Source organism: Leuresthes tenuis, unplaced genomic scaffold, assembly GCF_036924035.1.
Source record: "Leuresthes tenuis unplaced genomic scaffold, fLeuTen1.0.hap1 SCAF_23, whole genome shotgun sequence".
NCBI classification, from domain to species: domain Eukaryota; kingdom Metazoa; phylum Chordata; class Actinopteri; order Atheriniformes; family Atherinopsidae; genus Leuresthes; species Leuresthes tenuis.
This window is the reverse complement of record NW_027325377.1, coordinates 6114446-6142418: the sequence shown is the minus strand read 5'-3', so window position 1 is coordinate 6142418 and position 27973 is coordinate 6114446. Positions and strand designations below refer to the sequence as shown.

General features: G+C 40.6%; 3 protein-coding genes across 3 annotated transcripts; 1 reads left to right on the top strand and 2 right to left on the bottom strand.

Moving 5' to 3' along the window:
• Positions 1-43: 43 nt before the first annotated feature.
• LOC140282764 (serine/threonine-protein kinase 38-like) lies at positions 44-14605 on the bottom strand. Its single transcript, XM_072377318.1, has 14 exons — positions 14246-14605; positions 8854-8993; positions 8651-8702; positions 8459-8581; positions 8130-8213; positions 7922-8045; positions 7670-7824; positions 7473-7575; positions 7281-7342; positions 6945-7062; positions 6519-6642; positions 5431-5526; positions 5259-5350; positions 44-4385 (listed from the first exon to the last, which is right to left on the bottom strand). Exons 2-14 carry the CDS (start codon positions 8985-8987, stop codon positions 4261-4263), a joined length of 1392 nt encoding a protein of 463 aa, XP_072233419.1. The 5' UTR covers positions 8988-8993; positions 14246-14605; the 3' UTR covers positions 44-4260.
• A 3758-nt stretch (positions 14606-18363) lies between these two features.
• med21 (mediator complex subunit 21) lies at positions 18364-22100 on the bottom strand. The gene is made up of 4 exons (XM_072377426.1): positions 22007-22100; positions 21500-21614; positions 20710-20810; positions 18364-19014 (listed from the first exon to the last, which is right to left on the bottom strand). The coding sequence occupies exons 1-4, from the start codon at positions 22046-22048 to the stop codon at positions 18841-18843; spliced, it is 432 nt and encodes a 143-aa protein (XP_072233527.1). The 5' UTR covers positions 22049-22100; the 3' UTR covers positions 18364-18840.
• Positions 22101-22103: 3 nt separating this feature from the next.
• On the top strand, positions 22104-27704 carry fgfr1op2 (FGFR1 oncogene partner 2). The gene is made up of 6 exons (XM_072377425.1): positions 22104-22381; positions 23022-23158; positions 23299-23416; positions 24610-24752; positions 24946-25059; positions 26946-27704. Exons 1-6 carry the CDS (start codon positions 22357-22359, stop codon positions 27081-27083), a joined length of 675 nt encoding a protein of 224 aa, XP_072233526.1. The 5' UTR covers positions 22104-22356; the 3' UTR covers positions 27084-27704.
• Positions 27705-27973: the final 269 nt, after the last annotated feature.

The following is a 27973-nucleotide window of genomic DNA, read 5'->3' as shown; positions in this document are numbered from 1 at the left end:
AAAAAAGTCACCCATCACCCCCAACAGTAAACAAACTTACAACTTCAAGATTTTTAATTTTATTATTTTTAAGCATTTTATCAACAGAAAAACTCACCAACATGGATGAATATATTAATGAGAATCTCCTGCTTCACTCCACAGACAGTTGCCTTCAAGTGTCTAAAACATTATGTACACATCAATACACAAAATACCTCACGACACAGTCCCAACCTGTGGAGGGCGGTTCACAGGGAGACTGAATTCTTCCTTTGACAAGGGGGAACTACGTAGCATTTGCCAAATTAGGTTCCTTAAATAGGATATATACACTTTTTCCTGCTCCATTGGTGAATGAGTAATATTTCCTTCATCAATCCTGAAATATTACGTGACAGTGATCTGCCTAACAACACAGGCTGCGTCAGTAAGCTTGCTTGGTCCGTCAGAAATTAACTGTCCTGCTTGACACGGGAGAAAAGTGAATCATTTCCTGAACTCTTTCCTGCCATGTGGAAAATAAAAGTCCCAATAATTTAAATTCCTTCAGATAAAGTGACACAGTAAAGGATTTCAAGTCATCTTCTATATACACACACACACGCACACACGTATATAAAGATGGATCCCAAATAAGGTTTTCACCCTCCGTTTTCAGCTTCACAAAAAAAGTAAGTGTGGTGATTTTCTGTTACAAACGGGTTTGACACTGGATGCTGGGACACATCAGCTCAGCACACAAAAGCATATCCACCTCATGAAATGTCATATTCGTCACTTGCAGTTACACTCACACGGTCACACACTCGTGAACCATCTCAGGGAGGTCCTGGAAACTCTCCAGGACCTCAGGCTTAGACACGACCGGGAAACAGCAGCGGCAGCCATCAGTGTAATCCCCCATCATGCATCTGGACAGCTACCGTCCTACAGTAGGGCCACAGATGTCCTAGCTTTGGATTTTACACATGCATGTAGACAGAAACTAAACTCTGGCCAATGGGGCTGTATCATCTGGCAGGAGGCAGACTGTTTGGATTATGTTTCACACAAAACTCAATTTACTCATCCCAGGGAATACCAAATGTCTGGTTTTGCTCTGGAGTCTGAAAAAGTAACCCTGATTATGTCACAGTGGTGTCACCCGGTTTGCATCGACTATAAATTTTGGACAGAATTCCAAACAAACAGGTGGTGTACAATTTTGGAAGACATGGGCATTCGCCAGATCTAACGGAAGCCATATATAGAACTGCATTATGAGAAACGAAGGACTCACTCTTTTTGGGGCATTTCCCAAAGGGCCTAAAAGGCAGGAAACATCTGCCTCTTATCCACTAGCTTTCTTTAGCCTCTTCACTTGGAGAAGGCAGTTCAGGAGCACCCCTTTAAATTTTAGCTTCATTAAATCATCAATGAATGTGAGCAAAAGGCCAATCAACACGTTTAAAAACCACAGACAGCATAAAGAATACAAAAATATACATGTTTCTACCCTTAAAGTCCTCAGTACAGTAGTCAACCATAGTTTCAACCCTCTTTTTGTGTTTGTGTTAAGGACACAAGGTTACATAGATAAAACACCAGAGGAGACCTGACAGAGGTATCAGTCAATCACTCTAACTGATCTAAATCCTAACCAGTTAGTTTCTATATCAGTCCCTCAGAAATAGCACCACAAACAGTCTGACAAGGGATTTCTGTGATGGCTCCGGCCCAGCTCAGTTCCGGTATGTGCATTAAACTATGAGAGAAGCATCCGTCCCTGCACACTCATTTCCTCAGCATAGAAATACAAACAAACTACTCCATAACCAAGTTTAGCTCTATCGGAAAGGTTTTTTCTTCTTTTTATTTCTTAAAGGTAGTTTTATGTTAAGTGCAGTAAGCGACAGCTACATCTGAATCCGCGTTCAGATCATGACTTGTGATGATTGAGAGTTCTTTGGTGGGACTGTGTCGAGTCACAACATCGGAGCGGACCTGACGCTTAAATCAGTGGGATTTTTCACAAAAACACGGGCTGCTTTTCTTTTCTTCTGTCGAGCATGTGAGAGAGATACTAACATCCATACGGGATAATTAAGAATTTAAAAAAAGAAGAAGGAAAAAAAACTTGAAGGAAAGAGATCCATCATCTATTCTTGCATCATTTCTCATATCTAATTTGTTTCATCTTTCCTCGACAAACCGACAAATTGTTCATTGCCAGTTTGTTTTTATGAGTCTTCAGTTTCTTTATCTTACCTATAAAAACCCGCTTTTCTTTACAGTCTTTGTTTCATAACCTTTATCACTTCTCTTAATCTTTATAACTGCGGACAGCTAATATGACTGACACGTCAGGCCTTTAATTTGCTGCAACCGTTGGTCACTTTCCCACCGTCAATCAGCTTGATACTCTTTTAATCTCATGAACGCCTCCTAATTTATCTCAGCTAAACATCTGCTTTAATATTCTCCAGCCACTTAAAAAAAGGCACTTTGCACATTTTGCCCATTTACAAAGGAAGTGATCGGGCAAATGTCAATTAGTGTAGCGGTGCTCTGAATGAAACAACTGGCTCTGAAATTTGTTGACGGCGTGAACGGGCAACACTCCAACATAACATAATGCATGTCAAGCACAGGTATTTACATGTTTCCTGGCAATAGGTTTTTCCATCTGAAGCCACAATTCACAGGAAGTCACCTCACTCAACTTCCACAAAGACAAAGACCCTCCATACGCTTGAAGGAGGATTCCAGCATGATTTGAGTGTTTGCTTATCTGTTTTGTATAATCTGCCCAGAGCAAAGAGCTCAATTCTGCCGGTCAAATTGTTCCAACAGTTTCAAGTTATTTTTATATACTGTTAATGTATTACAGAACCTAAAGCTAGAGCGCTTAAACAGACGCTCTAAGGGGCTCCACAATGGAGACGAATGCTAAATCCAGAAGCTAACGTTTTCACAGTGATTATACCAACATGCTCATGTTTAGCTAGTGTCACATTTAGCATGTTCAGTTAGTTCAATGAATTAAGCATCACCGATTTGTATGTTAGCAGCGAATTTTGTACAGCAGCGAACGACGGCAATGTCATTAGTTACACAAGTATTGGCTGCTTTTTTTTTTTGTACTGACAGAGGTAGTGGATGGGAACAGGAAGTAGCAGGAGGAGACAGTCAAGAAGGGACACGTAACAAATGCTCTATCCTGCAGGATCAAACCGTTGCCTGCTACTCGTTTGCACCCTGAAAGTCTGCTCATTTCCAGGGATTTTAACTGTCGACCTACAAAAACCCTGGTCTACAACAATATGATATACACAGAACATACAGTTCTGTATCCAGTTGTGGGGGTTATTCAATACAAAGAACATTTCTATGGCTTCAGAATTGGTCTGTACCGGGATAACGACCCCCTCATCTCTATGACAAAAGAGTCAATCAATAATTTGAAGAATATGGAAGTGATGTCAAGCACATAGTATGAATCTCAACCCAACTGAACATCTGTGGGCCAAGATGTTAACTAATACGTTAGCCTCCACCACTAACAGAGATGATCTTTTAAAAGACTGAAGTTCCTTAGTTCCAGAGACTGGGTTTGTTCTTTAATTTGTCACTGGTCTGTTTCATGCTGAGATTAGTTCAATTAGATTCCACCTATATTTAAATAAAACATAAAATGCATCTACCAATGACGATGGGTTACATTTTTCTGACTTAAACTTACCTTTAGTCTTAAATACAAAGCAAAAAAGTTACCGAAACTCTAGAAATCATGCTGGAACTTTCCTTACAATATATCCAGAGTTTGATTAGTGTCTAGTTTGCCTTCAGTGAGGAATTCGGTTTGCATTTGAGCTAATTTGGCCACCAGTGTAGAAACTATTAATGTAAGGATGCTAAAGCAAAGATCTGCATTCAAGCCTCATATCCACGGTCATGTTTAGGCGGTAAAACAAAGAAAAAAAAAATCCCCAGAGGAAATATCGCTGAACATGCGCATATCCTGATTTAGTGTCCTATTTAATGAGCTGGCCTGAGAGCTATGGCTAAAGACGGCACATATGATACAAACAACCGAGGTAATGCGGTAATGCTCCTTATATTCCGAGCTCTTGGCGTTCTTGTTGCTGTTGAGCAGACCTAAATAACTTGTGATGAGGGTTAAATTTAAACTGAGAGGCTGACAGCGCAGCCTTCAGCACCAGCGGGGCTCCGCGGCCCGACCCTGTGTCCGTAAACGTCTGTGTTTTTCTCCATGTTGCATCCTCCACGTTTGGCATGTTAAGCCTTTCCTGCCTTCATGTATATGGGGATGGTGCCCCGCTGAGTCAGACCCTCGAATCGTTTGTACGTGTAGTTGAGGAACACCCAGTCCTTTGATTTGAAGTCAGGTTCCGTCGAGTTGGCTGTTCACAAACACAAAAACACGAGCAGTGAGTAGTTTTTGGCTTTTTTTCTCAATTGAAAAATACCAAGACAACCCTTACATATACAAATAAAGGGAAAAGGACAGCAATTTATTCTTAAAAAACATGTTTAAGTTCCACTATTGGAAGGGGAGGTTGGTGTATTTCCAGGTTTTCTTTTTACATTCCTGTATGCATTTCTCCTTCATTATGCAAATTAGGGGGCTGTCTTTCAAAGTCTGTCATGGGCTCGGCTGCTCATTTATTGGTTGAGCATCAGGCCGCACAGATTGACTTTCAGAAGATGGTTCCTGAAACCGAAAGTGGCATAAATGCTACTTCCAGTACCGAAGCTGTGATACAGATGATTTGCTAATTAAAAGTCTTAGTCACTGATTGGTCGGCTTAAATTATAGCAGTTTATACAATTTGACCAAAATTGTAAGCTGCGTGACTAACTGCATTTAGACCGTTGTTCTGACTGCAAGTTAAACTAGCCGCTGGCCTTCCTCACTTCCGGCCTGTGTGGCTGCATTGTGATGAGACAGGCCCCCCAACTTCCATAAGAAAGGAGAAACTCATACAGGAAAGTAAAAACCGAGACAGGGAAATGTAAAAGGAAAATATGTAAATGTAAAAATGTAATTCAGGATGCACCTTATAATCAGGTGAGTCTTATAGTGCGAAAAACATGGTGCTTACTTTGTTGCAATGTGCAACTTCACCACTAGATGTCTCTAAATCCCTCACAATGGATTTGGTGGCATTTAGTTTTAGGCTTAATAAGGAATTCACTTTTGTTGTGGACCGTCACGACTTATCTGTGGTCATAATCTGTCTGAATCTGAAGTTTTAAAGTTAAATGATACAAACCTGGCTGAAGGATGTCTGATTCAGGGAAGTCGTCAAAGTTTGACGTGTCGTCGATACTTTTGATTTCGATAGATATGGCAGCTGGCCGCTCCCTGTGAACGGAGGTTTTATTATTTTTTCCTATGAAAGAATATTTAGCATAAATCAGTTTGCTTGCATGTAGGTTTTGTACCTGATGTGCTCCCAGTCCACTGACTCAAAGAACTGATGACTCTTAATCTCCTCCACGCTCACAGCTCCGATTCTGTTCTCTGCATCAGTGCAGTACCTGAAATACACAAACAGGAAACGCTCAAATTAAGCATTAGATGTAGCCAAGTTTGACAGGAGAAATTATTCACCCCAAAGATCACATCTGACCTTGATGTGAGACTGAAAAGATAAAAAATGTTTAAATTATTATACCTTCTGACGGCTTCAGGCTTTTCCAGTGTGCTTTTTAACTTCTATTCATTTAAACATTTCATGGACTGCACTGTTCTCCGTTCACAAACCCAGCTTAGTATGAAATGTGCCAAAGATCCAAGCACTTACACACATATATGTTCTGGAACTGAAAAATATTCAGAGTTTCTGAGAGGATGCCGTGTGTGATACAGTTGGCCCGACTGGTTACAACTTGGGAGTTCCAATCAATTTACATCAACACCTGACATAGCAAACATGAAAAAATAAATCGAATGCCGTGCCATGGAGTACAGTTGTATAAAGCCAGAGTAATTCTGAGAATGAACCCACAATTGAGGACTGTCATGGGGTAATACCCAGGATCCCCCCAATGGAAATATTAACATTCCACTTTTAAAACAATACCGAGGTGACAGAGTGGTGACTTCTGTCTGGACTCCACCTGAACCAACCATGAAAGGTTCTCATGCTCATTTATTTCACAATGAATCAATTCTATCAAATCATTCCGATTAGTGGTTTAGAACAATTGTTTTTTAGGAGGATGAATAGAATGTGAAGGTTGATCATAGGTGTGTATAAAGTCTGAAGTGAGTTTGAGGGGTCGTGGTTTCATTGTCAGGCATCTGTACATTCTTTGAGATATAAGTTGGGACATTATTTGAAGTCTGTATAAATCAAAGGTGGCTGAAAATAAAGTTTTCTTTTTACTGTAGCAGGGTTTATATCTAATTTTCTTGGCTTGTGTTTTACCCCCAAAACTTATTCAGAATACCGTAATTACTTTGTCTTTTGTAGTTTTAAAACATGAAATCTTTACATTCGATAAGCTGAAACAAAACCGTGTTGAACCTTAAAATCAGGTCTTTGGCCCTCTCTGAGATGGGGACTTCAGGCGGGAAGACGAGAGTTTCCTTCCAGTTCATGACCTTCCTGTACGTCTCCTGCGGCGTCTCCGAACAGAAGGGCGGGTAACCTGCAAAAAGCCAACAAGCAAGTATAACATCAGCGATACGATAGTTTGATCTAAATACAACTTGTACCATCAGACGTGAGCTGGACAGAGTGCTTGAACTTTTATTCTAATCCATACTGCAGTTTCGTCACCATACCTTCATCATTTTTCTATTTTCACAATAATGGCAGCTTTACTTTGATCCCCTCAGCCTATTTGCAATTTTTACCTAGCCAAAATAATCTAAATCTAAGATTCCCTCTGCAAACCAACAGCACAACATTTTGACTGTCTGTCTGTAATCTGGACAGCTGTGCTCTTACCGATGAGCATTTCATACATGATGACACCCAGAGACCACCAGTCACACAGCTTGTTGTACCCCGTCTGCATGAAGACCTCAGGTGCAATGTAGTCTGGTGTTCCCACAGTGGAATACGCCTAGAAAACGAGCAGAATGGAGGGTGAGGTCTCTTCTCCGAATAGATGCACATTTCTTATGAAGCAGGAAAAACAACCACTTCCATTCATGTAAATAATCCATATAAACTCAAGCGAGTGATGCTGGAAGCAGGAAGTTATTTTTCTACATTTATTTTCTTGGTTTATGCCTCCTTTTCTTTCAAACACACTGGCACCTATTCACTCCTCATACATACCAGCTGTCTCCTGTTCTTCTTCCAGGTTTCTGCTTTCCTCTTAGAGTTCATATTTTGAAAAGCTGAAAGATGCAGGAGAGTATAAGATTAGCCTCTTGTTTTGCATGTGAAATTCTATTTTGGTGGAAGTTTCTGACTGAAACTGTGCACTGCTGCTTGAATCTTATCGAGGACGTTTGATTTAGGACTCACAGAAATCGCTGGGCGGGTTGTGCGTCAGGTTCCTATAGAATTCGGTGCGGTGAGCCTTCTTCAGGCCCGTACACAGGCCAAAGTCTGACAGTTTCACATGCCCCTGTGAGCAAAGAAACACTCTCCATATGAGTCAAAACGTCTTTTTTTGGATTTGTCCTGCAGTATTTGGGGGGGTCATGTGTTTGAGTTCTCACCCTGGAGTCAAGCAGCAGGTTGTCTGGTTTGATGTCTCTGTGGATGAAGCCCAGCTGGTGGATGGAGTCGATGGCCAGAACAGTTTCTGCGATGTAGAACTGCGTGGCCTCTTCAGACAGGGTGTCCTTCTTCATCAGCAAAGTCATCATATCGCCTAGAAACAAGGTTCAGAGGTAGGAACTTTTAGATATAGCTAATGATTTTTCTGATGAATCACACCTGAGATATTATCATGCCAGTGTCAGGCAGACCTCCAGGCAGGAACTCCATGATGAGGTAGAGGTTCCTCTTGTCCTGGAAGCTGTAGAACATCTTGACCACCCAGGCGCTGTCCGCCTCCACCAGAATATCTCTCTCTGCGCGAATATGAGCCACCTGTGGGAAGAGGAGAACCCTCAGATCACGAATGGAGCGGCAGTGAGCTATGACCTCCTTAAAGACAGCAGGCATGCGTTTTACCTGTTCTTTCTCCAGCATGTCTGCTTTCCTCAGAATCTTCATGGCATAAATGTGCCCCGTGTCTTTCTTCTGAACCAAACGAACCTGAAGGAAACGACAGTTAAAAATCCAGAGGAATGTTTGATATGTGTGATACATAGTAGATTTGAAGTGAAAGACCATCTTTTTCACATCACTGTATTCATGCAGAGGCAAAGATATGATAAAAGGGAAATGAGATGAAGCCGTGGTGAAGGCGCACAGATTATTTCATCGCCTTCATTTGGCTTTTGGCATCTTGCCATCCATTTTATTTTCAGAAAAATTTAAAAGACTTTCTTTTAACAAACCTCCCCAAAAGCACCTCGTCCAATGACCTTCAGAGACTCAAAGTCATCCAAGCCAAGTCGCGTCCTTTTCAGTCGCAGAAACTCCGTCTCTTTGCGGGCGTGCTGCGAGCGCCGCATAGCCTTCTGCAGTTTACAGAAAGTTATCAGATCGAGCCCAAAATGAAGGGAACAATTAAAAGAAGCATACTCCACCTCCTCGTCTGGTAAACCCTCATCATCCATGGCCTTCTCCAGCTTCTTCTGCCTAGAAATGGGGGGGAAGAAAGGTCCTGTAAAACCTGCGCAAATAACAAAAACTAACCTAATCTCTAGTTTCTTTCCAATCAATGCGGTTGAACAGATTGTTTCTACGGTCTTTTGTTGACTGTAGGCCAGAAGTCCTCAGGCAGTTTCACCTCGTCTCGCGCTCCTCGTGCTGCGTGAGCAGAGTGCTGTAGAAGTTTTCCAGCGTCAGCTTGGCCACAGTCACCCTCTCACGGGTGTGGTTGCTCATGGGAAGGGCAGCTGCCGTCCCTCCCGTCATGGCCATACTATCCTGTGAGACATCAAATAAACAAAGAAAGATCAACCTGAGCACATCAGTCCACACATATACCCAGGCGTTATATCTTGTGTTATAACTCTTCTCTACATTGAAATATATGCAGCCGATAAGTAAAGAGACGCGGCGATATTGCTATCGCCCGGTTTTAAAATTAAATCTGGGAGAGTGTTACTGGGAGATGATCATCCATGCTTGTTAAAGCACGATGAAGCCTCCAGTTTTTTTGTCAAAAGCATAATAAAAGAAAGATACAAATGGCATGTTATAAAAGTAAATTAAAGATGTTTTTACACCAGAGAAGGAAATATGTTGCATCCGTACCGATAAATGTCAGCACAGGGGTGCAGACATTTCAATTCTGAGTAGGTAATGCACATTAATAACCTTTAAATAGACACTTTTTCAACTTTGTGTACTTTGTTCCAGACTTTCTCTACTTAATATGCAACATTTCAGTGTTTCAACCACAAACGGTGTCCCTCAGGGAAAGGTTACAGTGTCAACCCTCCTGTGTTAACATCAGACACATCATTTGTCAATTTGGTAATTGATATGCGACTGTAATACATGAACACACGTACAAGAAGACCGTAAAAACATTTTTATTAGGTAATGCTTCCGTATGCTGGTAGAAACCTAATGTTCAACAAACAAATGAAGCCCTTAAAGCGTAGTTACTACCTATCAACCAATCAGAAATTAGCTTACATCTTAAAATCTGATGAGTTTTTAAAAAAATTTTTATTACTTTGGAGTCCCTGAAGAAGCTCTAAATGTGAAATAAAAAGCTAACTGGGAGGTTAAGGCTTTTAAATCAGAAATTAGTTAATCAATACAATAAAACATAATAGTTTGTGTGTCTGGCGGGTGAAAATTGAAAGAAAAAAAGGAGAAAAATTTTGAGACAGCTCTCAAAGGGAGATACACACATATGCTGTATCTCCCAGTCTTAAACAATGAAGAGGGATCACTGCCAACAACTGTGTGTCTGTGGACGATAAAACATAAAAGCTGGGCACGAACAAACCAGCTGAGCACCTCAGGTTAAATCAATGTGCCCAAAATGGTTTTAGGAGCTATCATAATGAGGAAAGAAACCAACTACTCTAATGAGATCTACTGCTTTTAAAAGGTTTAGGGTAAACTTTATTGGCCATAAAGTTACTGTGGATGGCATCTGGTCGCCAAAGGCCAGGACATTTTACAACAAGCCAATGTAAAAAATATGCAATGGAAACACTTAATAATCATCTCCGGCCTTTCTGCCCAGCTCCTATTGTCACTTGTCAGCTGCTATAAAAGCCAATAAAACATACTGGTAATAAGCCAATACTGGCAGAAATATCAGCCAAGGAAATCTAAAGCTTTGGCTGTGGCAAACGTGGATCTTAAATAAGCAGGAGCCACCGACAGATGCTGAACTGCCTCACCCTCTGACATCCAAACAAACAATACACAAAAGACGTGAGGAATTCCTTTAAATGTTTTCATTCAAAGCATTGTGCACCGTTTTGCTTTTCCATTTTCATTTGAATTGTTACTAAGTGGTCAGATGGGAGACGTCAAAGTCAGATCCCTGGGGGGGTAAAAATATTCCTGTGAGCCCAGAACAGGGAGTCACATGCTGGGTGGCTCATGGGTTTTATTCCAGGAACTAATCGGTGAAGTCTCCAGACGTTTCACAGCGCTCATTCCTTCGCGGTTTTTTTTTTTTTACAGTCTGCGATCTCTGAAAATGGCTCAAGCAAAGAGAATTCTGGAAACGTAGCTGTCAGTAAACGAAACGCTGGCTCCTGTTTGTGGTGAGAAAGAACAATCATTCATCTGCAGGCACAATGACTCACATGAGAGCTGCACTTCAGCTTTCAGTCCAGATAAAGGGGAAAAACAGCTTGAAATTGGTGCATCTGGGAGGTCGTTACTCGACCACGGCCACATACTGACATGTTGAATTTGATGTATAGACCTCATGTGGGTGGAATAAAAACCAGAGGAGGTGGAAGAAACACACACACTGAGGTTAGGAGGAGGCCATAAGCAGTAGTAAGTCGTCTGACTAAAAGCAAATCGTGACATAAAGACCATAAGATACAAACAGAAGCACCAATAGGGGAGGTTTTTTTTATTCTATCAAGGTTAGATTGTTAAGAAATGATGGAACAGAGAGGGAGATAAGCATGGTGGATGTGTGCATCATGAAAACACTGGCAGTATTCCACCAGACGGGAATGAATGGGCTCAATTAGCTCACAAAGAAATTAAACGGGCCTGCAGCCCCGAGATAGGAGCCGTGTTTCGTCTAGTCACCGGCCCTTTTCCCGTTTCGGCCCCAAACAATCCCTCAACAACAAGCCGCTTCCTGACTTCTGAGGAAAATCACTGACTCATTGTTGTGAGCTGCTCAGGTTGCCGGTGACTTTACGAGGTCTGTGACCATTTTCCCTCACCCGATACACGTAGGAAGGTTAGCATGAAGGAGGACACCACACAGGACCACGATCCCGAACACGAATATTCGTTATACGTGTCATTATACGTGTAAGCCACCTTTACAATGTTTTCTCACCACGGTGTTGAACCTCTGGTTCGAATAATAAAACACTAACAGTGAAAAATGCCCCAGAATTGGGTTTAAATTCAAGTCTTAACTCTAAATTCCAAAGTTCTAGATCAATTTTAAAACAATAAAAGCTGTTAAAGGGAGACTTCAGACTGACATATTCCAATGACAGATTCTAATTCTTTTCTGTTCTGAAACACTAAGTTGTGCCCATATTCTCCTTAAAAGAAAAGAAACAAACAATAACCCCTTTAAAACATGTGCATTCGGTGCTTTTCTTTCCATTCATTTTGTTCATTCAGAAGTCTGAGCCAACCAAACAGAACTCAGAGACCAGACCTGATCTAATGGTGTAAAATGTAAGTGTAAGAATCTGGGAGATTTTCACTGCACGACCTTAGATGTGAAGTTGCATTTATGCAATGTTGTTTCAGTCATTTTGTGTCAGTAAATAAACTAAAAATTCTAATCTGAACTTAATTTTGGAATAGTGGGAAAAGAAGGTCATTAAAAGCAGTGTGTAAGTAGCAGCCAGGTGCTGCTATTAAATTCACTTTATTTACTGATCATTATCAAGTCCCCTCAGTCAGTGTGGTAAATGTTAAAGTTCATGACAGTACAGTAAGAAAAAGACTGTATAAGTATGGTTGTTTGGAAGGGTTACAAGAGAAAGCCTCTTCTCTCTAAAAAAAAAAAAAAACATGGCAGCACAGCTTAGGTTTGTAAAGTTTCATCTGAACAAACCACAAGACTTCTGGAACAATGTCCTGTGGACAGACCAGATCAAAGTGGAGATGTTTGGTCATAATGCACAGCAGCACATTTGGAGGAAACCAAACCCAGCATATCAGCACAAACACCTCATACCAGCTGTCAAGCACGGTGGTGGAGGGCTGATGATCTGGGCTGGTTCTGCAGCCACAGGACCTGGACACCTTGCAGTCATTGATTCCACCATGAACTCCTCTGGATACCAAAGTATTCTAGAGTCAAATGTGAGGCCATCTGTCCCACAGCTAAAGCTGGGCTGAAACTGGCTCATCAACAGGACAAAGATCCCAAACACAGCAGCAAATCTACAACAGAATCTTGTCTCTGAAAAAGAAAAGAATCAAGGTGCTGCAATGGTCCAGTCAAAGTCTAGTTATTCTGAACAAGTCGAATACATATTCTACCTTTAAAGAAACAAAAAAAATCCACTGGGTCACCAGCATAATATGGATAACAAGCTTCTCATAGCATGCCGTGTACACCTCTGCCTTTTGTCCTTGTTGTCCCACCAAGGTGGAAAAAGAACAGTTGCATCACCTCTGAGCCAGACAGTCCTTTTTAACATCGCCTGAAGGGATTCCATTTGACTTGAAGTTAACCAGAGCCACCCCATAGCAAAACAAACAAGGCTGCGCCACTCAGGCACATACAAGGAAGGCATTATAAATGCAAGCAGGCTATTTAGAAACTCAAGCATGCAGACTGAAAAGGGCCATCAGAACACAAGTCGACGGAAGGCTCCAGTTACGCATCTGGGAGCAAATAAATTGTGTTATCAATGCTCCAAGTTCATTTCTACAAAACTGCAGCAAGCAAGAGTCCTCAAAGGTTTGTTTAAAGGTGGATAAGAAACTATTTCCTCAATTACCAGAGCTGACATCTGTGAATTATCTAGAGTTTACCTGCAGTAAAGTAGATAGTAGTAGCCAACCAACAACAGGAGCGACATAAGAAGGAAGTCATCCTGTAATTGGCACACTGAAAATCAGTGTGTCAGGAATATGATTTGTTCATTTTTTATAAAAACAAAAGAAAAGTCAGACAGGATACCCAGAAAGTCACTTTTTCTCCCACAGACAAAGACAAAAAAGGCAGACTTCTCAATTTGGTGTAAAATTCACAAACTGGAGACTTTTACTCAGTTGCACTCCACCCTGAAGGGACTGTACAGGAAGCCCTTTCCGCTGTGAATGAAAGGGCTCAGTCATGACCAGTAAGAGCACACATGTGTGCTTACACACACACAAACAATTCTAAGCCTAAACACTTAGACAACAAATTCATAGCAGATTCAACTTTGTTTATTGTGACATACTACATATGAGCTCTAAAGTCAGTTTAACTATTTCATGAGAGGAATTTAACACCAGTTATTCAATATTCTTAAAATAGGGGGTCAGAATTGGACAAAATAAGCTTTTACTTCAAATGTACCCTTTAATAAAAGGTGCCACGGGGTGGAAGACTATTTCAAACTATGAGTGAATCCTGTCAACGTGAAAATGTTAGGGCTGCACGGTTGTTGTGCTTGCTGCCTTGTGTTCTTTCATTCTTCAGCAGACACAGTGTTTACCCGCCGTTTAAAACACCCAATAATGTTTAGTTTAGCTCATGTTTCACATTTCATTTCAAATGACGCCACCCTGTCGAACCTCTGCTATCTCACCACGCTTCACTGCTGCATGACTGACAATAGATAATATCCACCTGCTGAGATACGGTTCAGTTTTTGTAATTGACGGTTTTTTTTAAATAAATATTCGGCCAGTTTGATGCTGTGTCGTTTCAGCTAGCTATTTGCTATATTTCCTTTACGTCTACGGTAGGTTGGAAGGTTGCATTAACGGTAGCAATTATAGTTAAGACTGCATAAAAACAAGCTGATATTAGTCAAATTTTATTTTTTGCCTACCTCCGTGTCCTGCTCCAGAGTCAATTATTGGCGCGCCGCCAGCCCACGTCCCAGAAGAAAAAAAATAATAAAATGTGTATTTACGTTTCTGCCTAATATTTAGGCAGTTCAAGGCTCGAGGCACCAGCTATTGGCTACCCGTCAGGGGAACATATCAGGGTGAACAGTAAACATCGTCGATATCAACGCCAATTCATAAAAAAGTCCTCTGATGTAGACAGCAGCCTACCCTGAAATAACTATGTAATATTTAACTGTCTTCATCTGTGCCCCCTGTCCCCAAAATCCTGCGCTTGTCCCGTCTTTATCGCCACAAAATATTAAACAAGTGCCGCTGCTTCCTGAGACGGGCTCATCACACTTTCTGGCAACCCAACGACGTAGACCGCAATGACATTAGGGGGAGCCAATCGTCGATAACCAAAAGGACCGTCTTTTCCCTTGTCCAATCACGTATGTGAATAGATAAGAATGACAGCTGCATTGACCAATGAAGCGCGCTGCACCGTCGTTCAAGGGCGCAGGTTTAGTTGGCTAGCATGCACTTGCAGCTATAAAGAATATACAGTACTATCAATTTAGGGGTTGTGTTTTGACTAAAAATAGCTCATATTAAACGGGGTTAGTTTCGTAAATTAAGCAAAGGGAAAATATAAGCTGTAAAGATCAATGAAATGTTCCATTGTAGTGAGCCTTTTATTTGCAAGTCAAAATTTAGTGACATTGACTAAGATGATCTAAAAAACATATTAATGACTTATTTGAGAATGTCACCTCTACACAAATCTAAGAGAAAACATTCAATGGACATTATATGGATCTACATTTGCCTGGAGATAATAAAATAGATGACATACCATAAAGATTGATAAGAGTCCCAGAGATGGACTATCTTTATATTCTAGGAAAGCTTTCAGCTGTGACAACATATGAGACTTTTGTTTGAGGTGACCATTGCTTGCTCAACTACAAACTGATCACTTAAGTCATTCTTTAAAGTAGGCATTGCATTATAATTTTGCTTCCACATTCCTGTATTATCACATGACAGAAAATATAAAGAAAACCAACTGGCTTCCTCCAACAACCCCATGAGAGTTGCTCTGAGATGTGTTGCCTATCTGCATTCCTTCATTTCCTTGTATCCATCCCAAAGGTACTTAGGACAAAGAACAGGTGTATGGAGAAAAGGAAATTACCTTGATTACCTCCAAAAAAGCACAGTGAAAAACAGTGACACTGACAACAAGGTTGTCACCAAAACACAGCAAAGAGCAGTTCAGAGTGGACCGTAAAGTTCCCGTGTCATAAATCTCCTTATTTGGATGGGTTGTGTGCTTTTACCGTAAGGGCCATGATGTCAACAGGCAGAGCGGGTGGGTGTATCCAGCTAACACGTCTGGGTGTGGTGTCCAGCAGACAAGGCTGTTTTTATATTTCTCACATCAATGGGGCCCACTGAGCTGCGACACGGCACCTATATTTAGATTTGGGTTGTAAAGTCTCTGGCCTGGAGCCTATGAAGCGCAAAGTTCAGTCTTATATAGATTCAGAACCACGGGCCACATTTTTACTGCCATCTGACATCAAGACTGTAATACACAAAGGTTGATATGGATAAAAACATGTACATGTTTATTAAGTTAAACATTCATCTTCATATGGCCTATTATGTTGTCAGAGGAAGTAGAACTATTATTTCACTCTTTTTGAGAAAACATATTTTTATATAGATCTTCATGTCATCATCTGTTCACTTCTCCTTTTCGTCCTCTCATCAGTCTACCCCCCCCCCCCCCCCCCCCCCCCATGCTATTTCAGTCCTCAAAAAGAGGATGAAATGTACTAAATCAGAGTTTAGTTCCTCAACATTCTCATGGCTTTTTTTGTTTTGTTTTCTTTGTAATTCTTGTAAAAGCCACATTAGCTGATATCCATTTTGAAAAAAAATAGTTAATTTCAGCAAAAGCAGTCATTTTTCAGATCTTTTCAGTTCAGTTACTATTACTAAATATTTGGCCACTATTAATGAAACTACTTGGAGCTGAAATAGCAAACCCAATTACTCATGAGTACAAAGTTATAGACAACTTCCACAATGTAGAGCTCCAAAGGCATCCATGAGAGGCTTTCAAAGCAAAGTTGGGGGAGAAACACAGTGAAAAAATGTTGGGACACTGTGAAAACTGTAAATTAAAAACAAAATGTCTCAAACAAAACATATCTCACAAACTGATATTTTAATTCCAAACAGAACATCGAATTGAAAATATTAGCCAATCTTGAATTGGAAGTCTAAACATCTGGGAAATGAGGATGCCAGCTGCTTGACCTTTGTAAAAGGAATGTTGTCCCATTTTGTTCTGTTAAAGGATTCTAGCTGCTCAACATTTCCAGGTCTTTTTTAATGTATTTTGTGTTTCATGATGCTCCAAAGTTTTCAGCTGGTAAGAAGTGTGGACTGCAGGCAGGTCAGTCCAACAACTGGACTCTTCTAGTCTGAAGCCATGCTGTGCAACAGATGCAGCATGTGGTTTAGCATCGTCATGCTGAAATATGCAAAACCTCCCCTGAAAAAGATGTCTTCTGGATGGGAGCACATGTTGCTCTAAAACTTGTATAAACCTTTCAGCATTGATGGTGCCTCTGCAGATGTGCAACTAATCTGATTAGCACTAATGCACCATCACATCGTCAGAGATGCAGGTTTTTCAACTGAGCACTGATAACCAGCCGGATGGTCCCTCTCCTGTTTATTCTCTCGATTCAGCTGACCACAGAACAGTTTTCCACTTTGCCGTAGCCGGATCATGTTCCCATGTGGTTTCTTCTTTGTACGATAGAGCTTTCACCTGCATTTGTGGATGGCACAGTGAACTGTGTTTACAGATAATTATTTCTGAAAGTGTTCCTGAGCCCATGCAGTGATTTCCAGGACAAAATCAGGTCTGCTTTTAATGCAGTGCTGCCCGAGGGCCAGAACTCCATGGGTAACCAGTACTGACTTTTGGCAATGTCGCCTGCACAAAGAGATGTCTCCAGATTCTCAGAATCTTTAGATTATTTATAACATAATTAGTAGAAACTTTTACTTCTGAGAGGCTCTGTCTCTTTAAGGTGCTCTCTTTGTACCTAATCATGTTACTGACCTGTTGCCAATGAACCTAATCAGTTTCAACAGGATCCCTTAGCTGTTTCTTTGCCAACTTTTTTGAGACGTGTTGTTGCCATCAAATTTAAGATTACCTTAAGATTTTCCATTCACTCTTCAGCCTATTCAGAGACACCACTGACCACACTCACCCCAAGGGTCAACTGAGGATCTGATATTTTACATAAAATGTATCTCTATCAACACTTTCTGTTTGTTGGGGGGGTAAAATATGGGTTTATCGGTGGCAAATAATTGCATTTTGGTTTAATTTTACATTTTTTATCATATCCTATCCTTTTTGAGAATTGCTGTTATACATTTAGTCTCATTCTATTTCTTTGCAGACTATATGAACCCAAATAATGAAGAGTTTCGGGTGTTTATGTCCCATTATTATCTGAAAACAGTTTGTCAGTTTGAAGTCTTTTTTAAACGTGTTTTGCTGGCCTGACGTGTAAAAATGCAGATTTCTATAGGTTTATTGCATCGGAATCACTGTATTTTCAAACTTTAAATTCTGATTGGGGCTTGCAGCTAAAGAATTTAAGAGTAATGAGGTCAATATACATAAATAAAGAATGTAGCAGTTTTCATCATCTAATACATGGCTTCCTAACAAGACTCAGGAAGTCCAGACAAAGTTCCATGCGCAAGAGACACTCGGACAGCCCATTTATAGCAAAAATGAAAGCTTCTCCTTTCCTCAACTGTTTTTGAAAGTAAATAAATGACCAGGTGAGACGTGAGGAGAAAATGAGAAATACTCTCATCTGAACATAGTCAGGCTCAGCAAACTGGAAATACATCCAACATGTATGATGACAAATTGTTGTGAAAGGCGAACAGCAAGGTCATGCACTAATTCATTAGTAAGAAATATGAAAATAGTTCTTCAAAACTGAATATCAAAATGTGTATATATCAGACTGATATGTGAGTTTGAACAAATTAAATCCAATGTTTGTCTTGTTTATTAAAAAAGGTGACTTGTGGATTTACAGCGAGCCGAGTGATGCAACCTTTTAAAGGAGACTGAAGAGGGAACATTTCTTTCAAATACATCAACAAAAACAGAAATAAAAAAATTAAACAACATATGTACAGAAAACACTTCAGACTTTATGAACACCAAGAGTTATTTTCCTGAACTCGGGGTGAAGGAAAAGTTCCACAAACAAAAGCAGTGTGCACAGTTGTGTATTTCTAGCTGCATGACAAACTTCTGTAAGAGCACAAAAATATACACACATTCAAATATCACTTAAACTTTATGTACAAATCCAGTCCTGTCAAATAATCTGTCTCTTCCTCACAAAAATCATTCAGCATCAAGTGTTTTTCACCCAGACACACATTCAGAGTGTTTGAGAACTTTGAGGTCTGCATTTAGTGAAATATAAAAGTGAAAATGTGAAAGAAAAATGTCCAAAACTGCCGTGGGTCAGGACTCTGGCGGCTGGTTGGGAGCTCCGTTGCGAGTGCGGAGCTGAGACTGAGCGATGTCAGCTAACGCGTTCTGAATCTTCTCCAACAGCATATCGCCGCGGTAAACCACCTCTTCCAGACGAGCGGCTGCTTCATGGTTCTCCTCCTCCAGCTGCCGCAGACTCGCCGCCTGATGAAACCAAGAGTTAAACTCAGGTTAAAAAGTGCCACATGAAACTGAAACTGCACGGTTAAATAACTCTTCACTACACATCTGACCCTCTGAGGAGACAGTGTGTGATTCAGGGGTATGCAGACTAATTTCTTATCTTAAAACTTTTTAGTCACATTGGCTGCTGCAGATCAGGAGGAAAAGTGATCAGCCAATTGGAGGCCAGTGGTTTGATCCCTGAATTCCCCGGACCGCATGCCTCTGATCTGTCCACTGATGTATTAATGTGTGTGACAGAGAGACAGCACTGCAGAGTGTGCAACACGGTAGAGTAAATACCTAAATGTGGCTCTAATTAAAGCTCTTTAAGAGGTCAGCTAGTTTAGAAAAGGACTATTTAGTACAGCTTAAAAATCTCGCATTTGTAGAAACTAGCTGCATAGTTTAGAAATCTGTCTTTGGCCAATGTTACATCAACCTTTCCCCTATGAATACCCAAATTCACCAAATTGCCAAGGATCATGCCTGAAAGCAACACCTGTCAGGTTGCACTGTGCCCACCGGAGCACATCTGAACATTTAAGTCTTTTCAGACTCTTTAAAAGGAGATCTGCTTTGTTTAAGTTTCAGTTGCTAATAGTCAGTTAGCTCGAATGATAAGATCTGCTGTGTATTGGCTACTCTTAAAGTTCGTATTTCTCATGACTGAGGGTGGTGCACACAATGACTAACAATCAGACATTTCCAACTTCTGACTGGGGGAAAAAGGAAATAACTCCCATTAGAAGGTGGATTTCCTTGTGCTCAAACCACTTAGAGTCTCCTTTAAGGACATTTCTTAAGAAAGCACCTAGTGAAACACAGCAACTTCAGGCTGAGAGAAGAAAGAGCTTCTGCTCCTGTGAGCTTGCTCCAAATATAGCGACAGCCAATTTTACCAGTAGAAGTTGCGATGAACGTGACTGCCATCTCCTCATTGAGTGCAGCAGCCCGACTCCTGACACGAATGTGAGTGAGACAGGAAACATGAAGACATTCTGTTGCTTATCTTGTGTAATGTGAACAGAAATATCACTAAACACATATGCATAAAAAACGCAAAAAAGTATATTTGTATAATTAAATAGAATATAGAAAATAATATAATAATACCAGTTTTTGTTTTTTTTACACTGACATGTAGCAGAATCTGTAGCTTCAGTCAATGAAGACTCTGACCAAAGTGCTCAAACATACTTGGGACGTGACACACTGGATTTATTCTGATCCCACTATCCGGATAATAATTCCACAAATATATAAACCATGCACTCATATGACCTGCATTATTTTTTTACCCAGTTATCCGTAGAGGCTTGTTTATCCTTGATCTCAAATAGTCTTTCCAGGACAGAAATCAACACAGAAAAGGAGCAGCAGTCCTTATCTTCCACAACAACAGGTCACTTATAGGCAGCTTATTTAAAGAAAAGAAAATCAGAAGCATTTACACAAACTGATGAAAGTTTGTACTCCAATGAGTTGAGATATTTTTTCTTCCCAGATTATTGAGTGCTCCACATTGACAACAACTGGACAAGCGTTCAGACAGCAGGCAGCTCCCCCTGCTGTCTGAGACCTAGAAATGCAAACAAGGCTTCTTTTTTGTGTGTGTTTGGGCATCGGCATGGAATCTTTTCATGAAATGTGAAGTGTGAACTTGAATGTGCTGACCTGCAGAGCTGCTGTTGACTCCTCACTGGGCAGAGAGTCGATTAGTACATCCACATCTTTGGCTGTCCTTGCGATAAGAGCTGCAAACAGCTGGGCGTATTCTGGACAAAGATCAAGAGATATATAGCACTGCAGTTAATTTAAGTGTGACCGAGAGCCAACGTCAAAGCCACACAAAGGCAACCTCGTGATTAAAAGTCACTTATACTGAGGTGATTATTACCCCTTCACACTTTCCTTTAGCTTTGCTTTTAAATTGCAGAAGGATTTATGACAGGAAAGGCAACATCCCTTTTCCTCTTTTAAACTGAATTTAAGTCTTTATTCAATGCCTTTCAATACCAATTCTTACCTTTACAAATAATGAGTGGATAATCCAATTGATTGAAACTTATAAAATATATTTAATTAAATCCACTGATACGACCTGATTGATTAGTCACATTAGTCTGTGTCTTCTTAAGTGTTTATCTACATTTGTCATGATTTCTTAATGAACTGTCCATGTATGCTTACTACTGTTCATTTGAATGTATACTTTTGTAAATTTGACAGCTATTTTATAAGGAAGCCGAGAACAGCCGTGGATTTTTTATTTTATTTTATGTACACACAAACTTTTTATATCGAGATAAGTCGTTATCATGAAATAATGCATAAAAAGAATAATAATCTACGACCGTTCTCGACTTCCGTAATTTCGCTCTCTCTGTGCTTAGAAAACCTATTTTCCCTTAGTATTTTGTAGAAATTGGAGGTTAAATAAAGTGCATTTAAAAAAAAAACAGACCTTCCGTTGGGTTTGCTGGCTGATCCTTGTTGATAGCCGTCTGGATGTTACTGAAGGATGCAGGTGGAGCACATTGTTGCAGAACGCCGATGGCATTACAAAACTGATCAGCAAGCTGGACACACGAAGCAAACAGTAACAGATCAGTAAACTGGCTGTTAACGGTACCGTTGACCACGAAGTTGCGGCTAATAACTCTGTATCACCAAAGCTTTCACATTGTCTCTCGCACCACTTTAACATTCCTACGTCATAACATGGTAATACATGCAATAAATGTCTCTGCATCCAACGACAATTTAAACTGAGATTCAATGCACCTGGTCGTCAGCTAACAAAGCTAGTTAGCCCTGTTAGCTACACAGCAATCAACAATGTTAACAATAGGAGTACTGCTGTTTCTATTTACTTAAGTGTAGCTGCAGCCTTCAAAATATATAACCATAAATTCACTCTTTTACGTCTTATTTTGTTTCAATTCGTTTAAAACTTCAAAAATTGTCTCACCGAATTGACAGCGTCTTGAAGTTGCGTTAGCCGGTCCGCCATCTTTCCTGTAGTTATAGGAAATCCCGTTGTCGAAGTCGCGAGAGTTTAAGTATAAAGTCTCGCGGAACTGTGAACGGTATTTTGGAAGCTGTGAGTTAGCGTTAGCAGTTAATTGAGTCACCTCACGATTGACTTCACAACTGAAGGGAACAGAGTTTAAATCAATGTTTTCATACCTGCTGACCTTTCCTTGTGTGTTTAAAAAGAACGGAGCTGCATCAGGAGCCTCTAACTAGGGACCAATGTTAGCCAGTGGCTAATATTCGCTATCAAACATCAACAGGAAGTTGGAGGCTAACTAAATTCCAATGTCTTGCACTTTGAACTCTCCAGGTACAACAGATTATTCTTTCTTTTGTCTTTACCTCGTTTAAAATACGTTGCACTGTTTTGGATGACTGTCAATTATACGAACTCGTTTGTGTTATAAGCCCATAATTAGATTTGCATGGCAGCTTTACTGTGATGAGTAAGCTAAGAAGATAGCAGAGGTATTTCTGTGTTGCTAAAATAGTATCAATGATCTGAATCAGGTTGCTTGTCATTAAAATAGATAAATAAAGTAGTTTATTAATATGACATATCTGTAACTAAGTTAATATCTCAATTATTTTGGTAATGTTAGCTTGAGCGAATTAGCCTACAGTGCAGCTGTCATCCAAGGTATGGTGATGAGGAGGGTGAGGAGGGTAAGGTTAGCAGCAAGTCTTCAGTCTCTGATTTTATTACTCTTCACTTCATTAGAAAGCGTTGTGACAAATGACTTAAGGTGACATAATGTTGTGTGCCAAGTTAAATGTATTAGCTCAGATAGAATCATGATTAAAGCCCAAAAGTAAAAGTAAGTTAGGGTAACCCTAACCCTAATAAATAATATGGCAGAAGTAGTCTTTAAAAACCTTGCTTAGTCTTCTACAATAAGATATCATGCAGTGTGCTTGTAGTTTGCCCTAACTGACTTGTATCTCCTCAGGTATGAACTGTAGTTTAGAGAAGGTCCTGGCAGATGCCAAATCATTAGTGGAAAGGCTTCGTAACCATGACAACGCTGCAGAGATGTTAATTGAACAGACAACATCTCTCAACAAGCGAGTGGAGTCTATGAAGCAGGTAGGCTATTACATGAATTAGGTTCACTTTGTAAAAAAAATAATTGTTACTAACTTATTTAAATGACAGATGATTTAAAGGATGGGCGAAGGCTTTTGGTTTGTTCATTAAGAACTGGTGTTGTCATTTCCTGTTTGCAGTACCAGGAGGAGATTGATTCACTGAACCAGGTTGCACGGCATCGGCCACGTTCCAGTCTGGTCCTGGGAATCCAGCAGGAAAACCGTCAGATCCGAGATCTCCAGCAGGAAAATAAAGGTTGGTAATTTGTCTTTTAGTGTTCAGTCTGTGGAGGTTCATTCTTTGTCCAGCACACTTTGTTCACATTCATTAGGTAGTCTGAGCAGCACGTGTCCTGGTCCACCTGCTGACCTGACGTGACTCCACACGAGCAGCTGACGTTTTATCCTTTCTGTATTTCTGTAAAATAAACAGCGTCAACTCGCTGCCATGAATCATTCACAGAAAACCTTGAGCTTGTATTTCATGTTGATTTCTGCAGGGTAAACAAAGCAGCTGTAGTCGTGATATTGAAAAATGTTTTACATCAGTCAAATCACAAGATTCTCAGTTTTGTCACAATGTTACATTTGCACCTGCTTAAACAAGAAAATGTTGTGTAGAAGCTGTGAAAGCTGACTGTCCCCTGATGAGCTGTCAGACTTTAAAGCTGAGCTCTGTAAAAAGACTAATTATATTAGGCTTCTTCTCTCTTCTCACATCTGTTACATAACCGACCTTTTTAAAATTCTTGGAAATACTTCCCCGATAACTCAGTGACTCTGAAGCATGTTCATGTCTGTATAATGGTGGCGTTCAGTTGTTGAATATATTTGTGATTTTTACAGAAACATCAGTGGATCTGCTGTTGTCTTGCTGAGGTGCATTTCAACCAACAGCACCCAGAACTTATACAGCCCTGGACTGAAATTTTTTCCTTTCCTTTGAGCTGAAAAGATTATTTCAGTCCAGGGTCTGGTGCATTCCATTTAGCTCGAAGGTTCAGGGTAGATTAGATAGGCAAGTCCTCAGAAGTGGGTTGCTACACCACGACAGTGCTCGCCGAACGTTTGGCATGAAACAAGCTGAGGACGTCCACCTCAGCGGTATTACCTCCAAATCTTATGTTTTTTTCCAACTGGATATTAACATTTTATCGTTCTAAATCAAATTTTGTTGTCATCACAACTGCTGTTATCCGCTGTGGAGACAGCAGTTCTCTGCTAACCAGAACAACCCTGCAAACGAGGAAGTGTGCTTCAGCTCTATTCTCCTCTAATCTTTTAATATTCCATGTTTCTACAGGGCTTTGTTAGTTTTTAACTTAACCGCCACCAAACAATCAGCACAGCTCGTGGTGCGCTGTGTCTACCCAGCTGTGTTTGAGGCTGCGTGAATGTATGAGTGCTATTAAATAAATGTAAAAAAACACACGTTCACTCTTTCTGCAGAGCTCCGGACATCGTTAGAGGAACACCAGTCTGCGTTAGAGCTCATCATGACCAAATACAGGGAGCAGGTGTTTAGGCTTCTCATGGCCAGCAAGAGGGATGACCCGGCCATCGTCACCCAGCTGAAGGAGCAGCACACCACGGTCAGTGAGGCCCATTTCCATTCCTTTAAATGCTTTTCCAACATTTTCTTTTGAGCGGACAGTGAATTAAGCTCATCAGTTACACACTTTTGAATCATTTAAAAAACTTAATTGAATAAAAACATCACAAGGGAAACAGTTTTTCCAATCTTTTGCACTCACCAAAGGTGTTTCCGTTCACTGATTTTTGTAGGAAATGCAATCACACATTGACAAAATCAATGAGATGGCCTCTGTGATGAGGAAGGCCATAGAGGTGGACGAGGGGCGGATATGCGAAGACGAGGAGAGGATCAAACAGTTGGAGGTAAAAGGAGTAATGCAACTCTGTCACACCAAGGGTTGTTGGGCAAATTTTATTTATTCTTTTAAATTTTTATTATTTTTTGAGATTTTCCCATTTTTTTCAAACATTTGCTGGTTTCAATGCTGTGCAGCCAGAATGATTTGTGCTGATAATTCTGGCAACTTTTAAAATCTTTTATCATGCATGACCATGGCAACGGGAAAGTTGCTTGCATGCTGATGTTGATTAAGCTTTCCAAAGCCTAAATAATGCCTGGGTAGAAACCCAACATTCAGCTGGTTGAAGAGGAGATATTGTGGATGCAGAGCTTGAACAAAATGGAGTCAAAGGAGGTGGAAGTTTAAACCATCTCTTCCTTTGATCATCATGGGAAGTGTGAGATAGAATGAACGACCTTAGAGAGCTGGGATGCAGGAGCAACTCGAAAGCTTCTCTATTTGGCTTTGGGACTATATGGACAGATAAGGACGGCAGATAGAAAAGTAACGATGAAGGAAGAGGGATTATTGTGCTTGTTGGCAGTGGATGATGTAGTCATGGACATGTTATTGGTGAGGAGTATCTCTGGACCCCAGATGCTGCTGGGTGTGACTTCCTGTCTACGTTGTATAAGGAGAGAGTTCACCTGTGTTACCTGTCGACATTATGACATCAGCTAAGTTGTTGCTAAGCAACCAAAACGACACCCAGATCTACTGATGGCTATCTCTGAAGATTTCCACCACACCTTCCTCTCTGCTACACTGCAACATTCTGCATTTTTGACAGATGATTTGTATCTCATTTTGTCCACTGAGGAATTACTGCCCTCCTCTTTGAGAGACATTACCTTTGACAAAGGTAATGTCTCTCCAGTAGGAGCACATAAGCGTGACCTCCGGCAGAGACGTGTTGACATTAGCGGCTGACTTTTGAGTAAAAAAAAAAGCAGACGCAGACGCTTTTATCCAAAGCGACTTACAGGTAGGCATGTAGGGTAAGGGGTTCTTGCCTAAGGACCTCTACTGGAGGTAGTACCTTTCATGCAGGAGATTTGAACTCAGGTCTCCCACATGGAAGGTGGCAATCATACCACTACACTATCCAGTCCTATGTTGTCCAGATGTTGAGTGATCCATGATGATGGTGATTTCGATCCAAGCATGTCAAAGCCCAACACGAATCATTCTTGTAACTTCTATTGCTGCCTTGGCATTGGTCATCGTAAAGAAAAATTGCTGTCGGCTACTTCGTTGCAGTGGAGCTGAAGAAGCCTCTGACTGAACAGTCTTTGTTGTGTGGAGGGTGTGCTGCATTGTCTGTTATGTTGAGTAGCTTTTGCAGCATTCTTCTTTGTACAATCATCCCCAGGGGCTCCAGGGCAGTCCTCAGCACAGAGACGGCCTTCTTTGTCAGTTGTTCAGTTTAGGTCTCTGGCTCTGATGCTGCTCCAAGAGATGGCGGCAAAGCAAAGTATCTTCTAGCTTGTATATATATATTTTTTTTAATGTATTTTTTTATCTTTTACTTTTACCAGGGATAAGAGGGAAACGCTATTTAAACTCCTGTAGATATGGCAGCATTGATAGTAAAGTTGACTTGATTTGAAAGTGCAGCGTCCACCACAGACTTATAGAAAAGAAACATTGTGCTGCACACTTTGAAACCTGTTCTGTTCTGTCCCTTCATGTAAACGGCCTCAATGTTTCATTTCCATTTCGGTCTATTGTTCCACGTTATATCGTTTTCCACCTCTTTTTTGGGGGGCTTTTCCTACTTCTGCAGTCCTCTCCCTTGTTAATAATATGTTGTAATTCTTCCCCTATCATACAGTTGGCATTATTTTTAGCAACTTTAATGATAATTTGATTTTTTTTTGAGAAAATATGTTTGTTTTTGTATTTCAGCTGGAGAACAGTGGACTCAGAGAGCTGCTTGGAATCAGTCGTGAGGCGTTTCTGGTTTTGAAGAGAGACGAGCCATCGGAGAGCACGTCGCTGTCGCCACTGCTGACCAGCGCCGACGTTAGCTTACGAAAGAATTAGAGCCCGACCCAACCCCTACCGTGTACAGCCTGTTGCCACATACCAACCTCACCTTTCAGCTCACAGACTCTTCAGGCGAAGTCTTAGACGGCGTGCTGCTCCAGAGATACGTTCCCAACTTGTCGTTAAAGCAATCCTCCCCCTTCCCCATCCCAACCTCTCATGATTTTGTTAGTATTTCTGTGACGTTGGCTTATTTTGCCAGTGTGTATGAGCTTGTTGTGCCTGTGTGGTTTTAAAGTTTTGAATGAGTGAAAGAAGGGCTTGAGTTCAAATAAATCTGTCTCTGCAGAGTTCATCTGGCTTTCATTTCACTTTGAAATCTCACACGTAGTATGCACTCCCAAGTTTCTGGTTCTGTTTTGGTGGCCCCTGTGGAGCACAACTTCTCACTTTCACAACTGTTGTTGTTGTTGCTTTTTGTATATGAACCGCTGAAAACAGGAATGGAAATGCACAAAATCTGCTCTCAACAGCCAGCTACCTCTTTCAGTGAAAGAGCTGGAAGAAATGTTCAGGAACTTTGTGTGAAAATGAGTAAAACTGCTTTGAAAACATTCTCCTTTTTACAGCATTTGAAATGCTACAAATGTAAGATTCTGATAAAGATATTTGAAAATATTAACCGTGCTTTGTGTCACAAGTTGTCTGCAAATGTAAAGAAAAAAAGTATGCTTTCTTTCAATTGTAAAGGTTTACTTATCAGGACAGGATAAAATATCTTCTGGCCCTTACAAGGTCTCCAGATTATAGTACAACAATATCTGAGAGGCTGCAGACAGTAGATGGATAAATGTCAGCACAATCTGCATTTAAATATAATTTGGTTTGTTTTCACTGTTTTTGTTGCCACCATAAAGTTATTAGCAGCAATGAACAGCAAAGTATAG

Excerpts from the sequence above, each read along its gene's own strand:
- med21 (XM_072377426.1), bottom strand. The coding sequence starts at position 22,048 with ATGGCGGACCGGCTAACGCAACTTCAAGACGCTGTCAATTCG. Across the intron at positions 21,615-22,006 it reads TTCAAGACGCTGTCAATTCG|CTTGCTGATCAGTTTTGTAA; the intron begins GTGAGACAATTT and ends TCGTGTGTCCAG. Across the intron at positions 19,015-20,709 it reads AGTCAACAGCAGCTCTGCAG|GCGGCGAGTCTGCGGCAGCT; the intron begins GTCAGCACATTC and ends TGGTTTCATCAG.
- LOC140282764 (XM_072377318.1), bottom strand. The coding sequence starts at position 8,987 with ATGGCCATGACGGGAGGGACGGCAGCTGCCCTTCCCATGAGCAACCAC. Across the intron at positions 8,046-8,129 it reads ACATGCTGGAGAAAGAACAG|GTGGCTCATATTCGCGCAGA; the intron begins GTAAAACGCATG and ends CTCTTCCCACAG. Across the intron at positions 7,825-7,921 it reads CATGGAGTTCCTGCCTGGAG|GCGATATGATGACTTTGCTG; the intron begins GTCTGCCTGACA and ends CCTTGTTTCTAG.
- fgfr1op2 (XM_072377425.1), top strand. The coding sequence starts at position 22,357 with ATGTCTTGCACTTTGAACTCTCCAG. Across the intron at positions 22,382-23,021 it reads TTGCACTTTGAACTCTCCAG|GTATGAACTGTAGTTTAGAG; the intron begins GTACAACAGATT and ends GTATCTCCTCAG. Across the intron at positions 23,159-23,298 it reads GAGTGGAGTCTATGAAGCAG|TACCAGGAGGAGATTGATTC; the intron begins GTAGGCTATTAC and ends TCCTGTTTGCAG.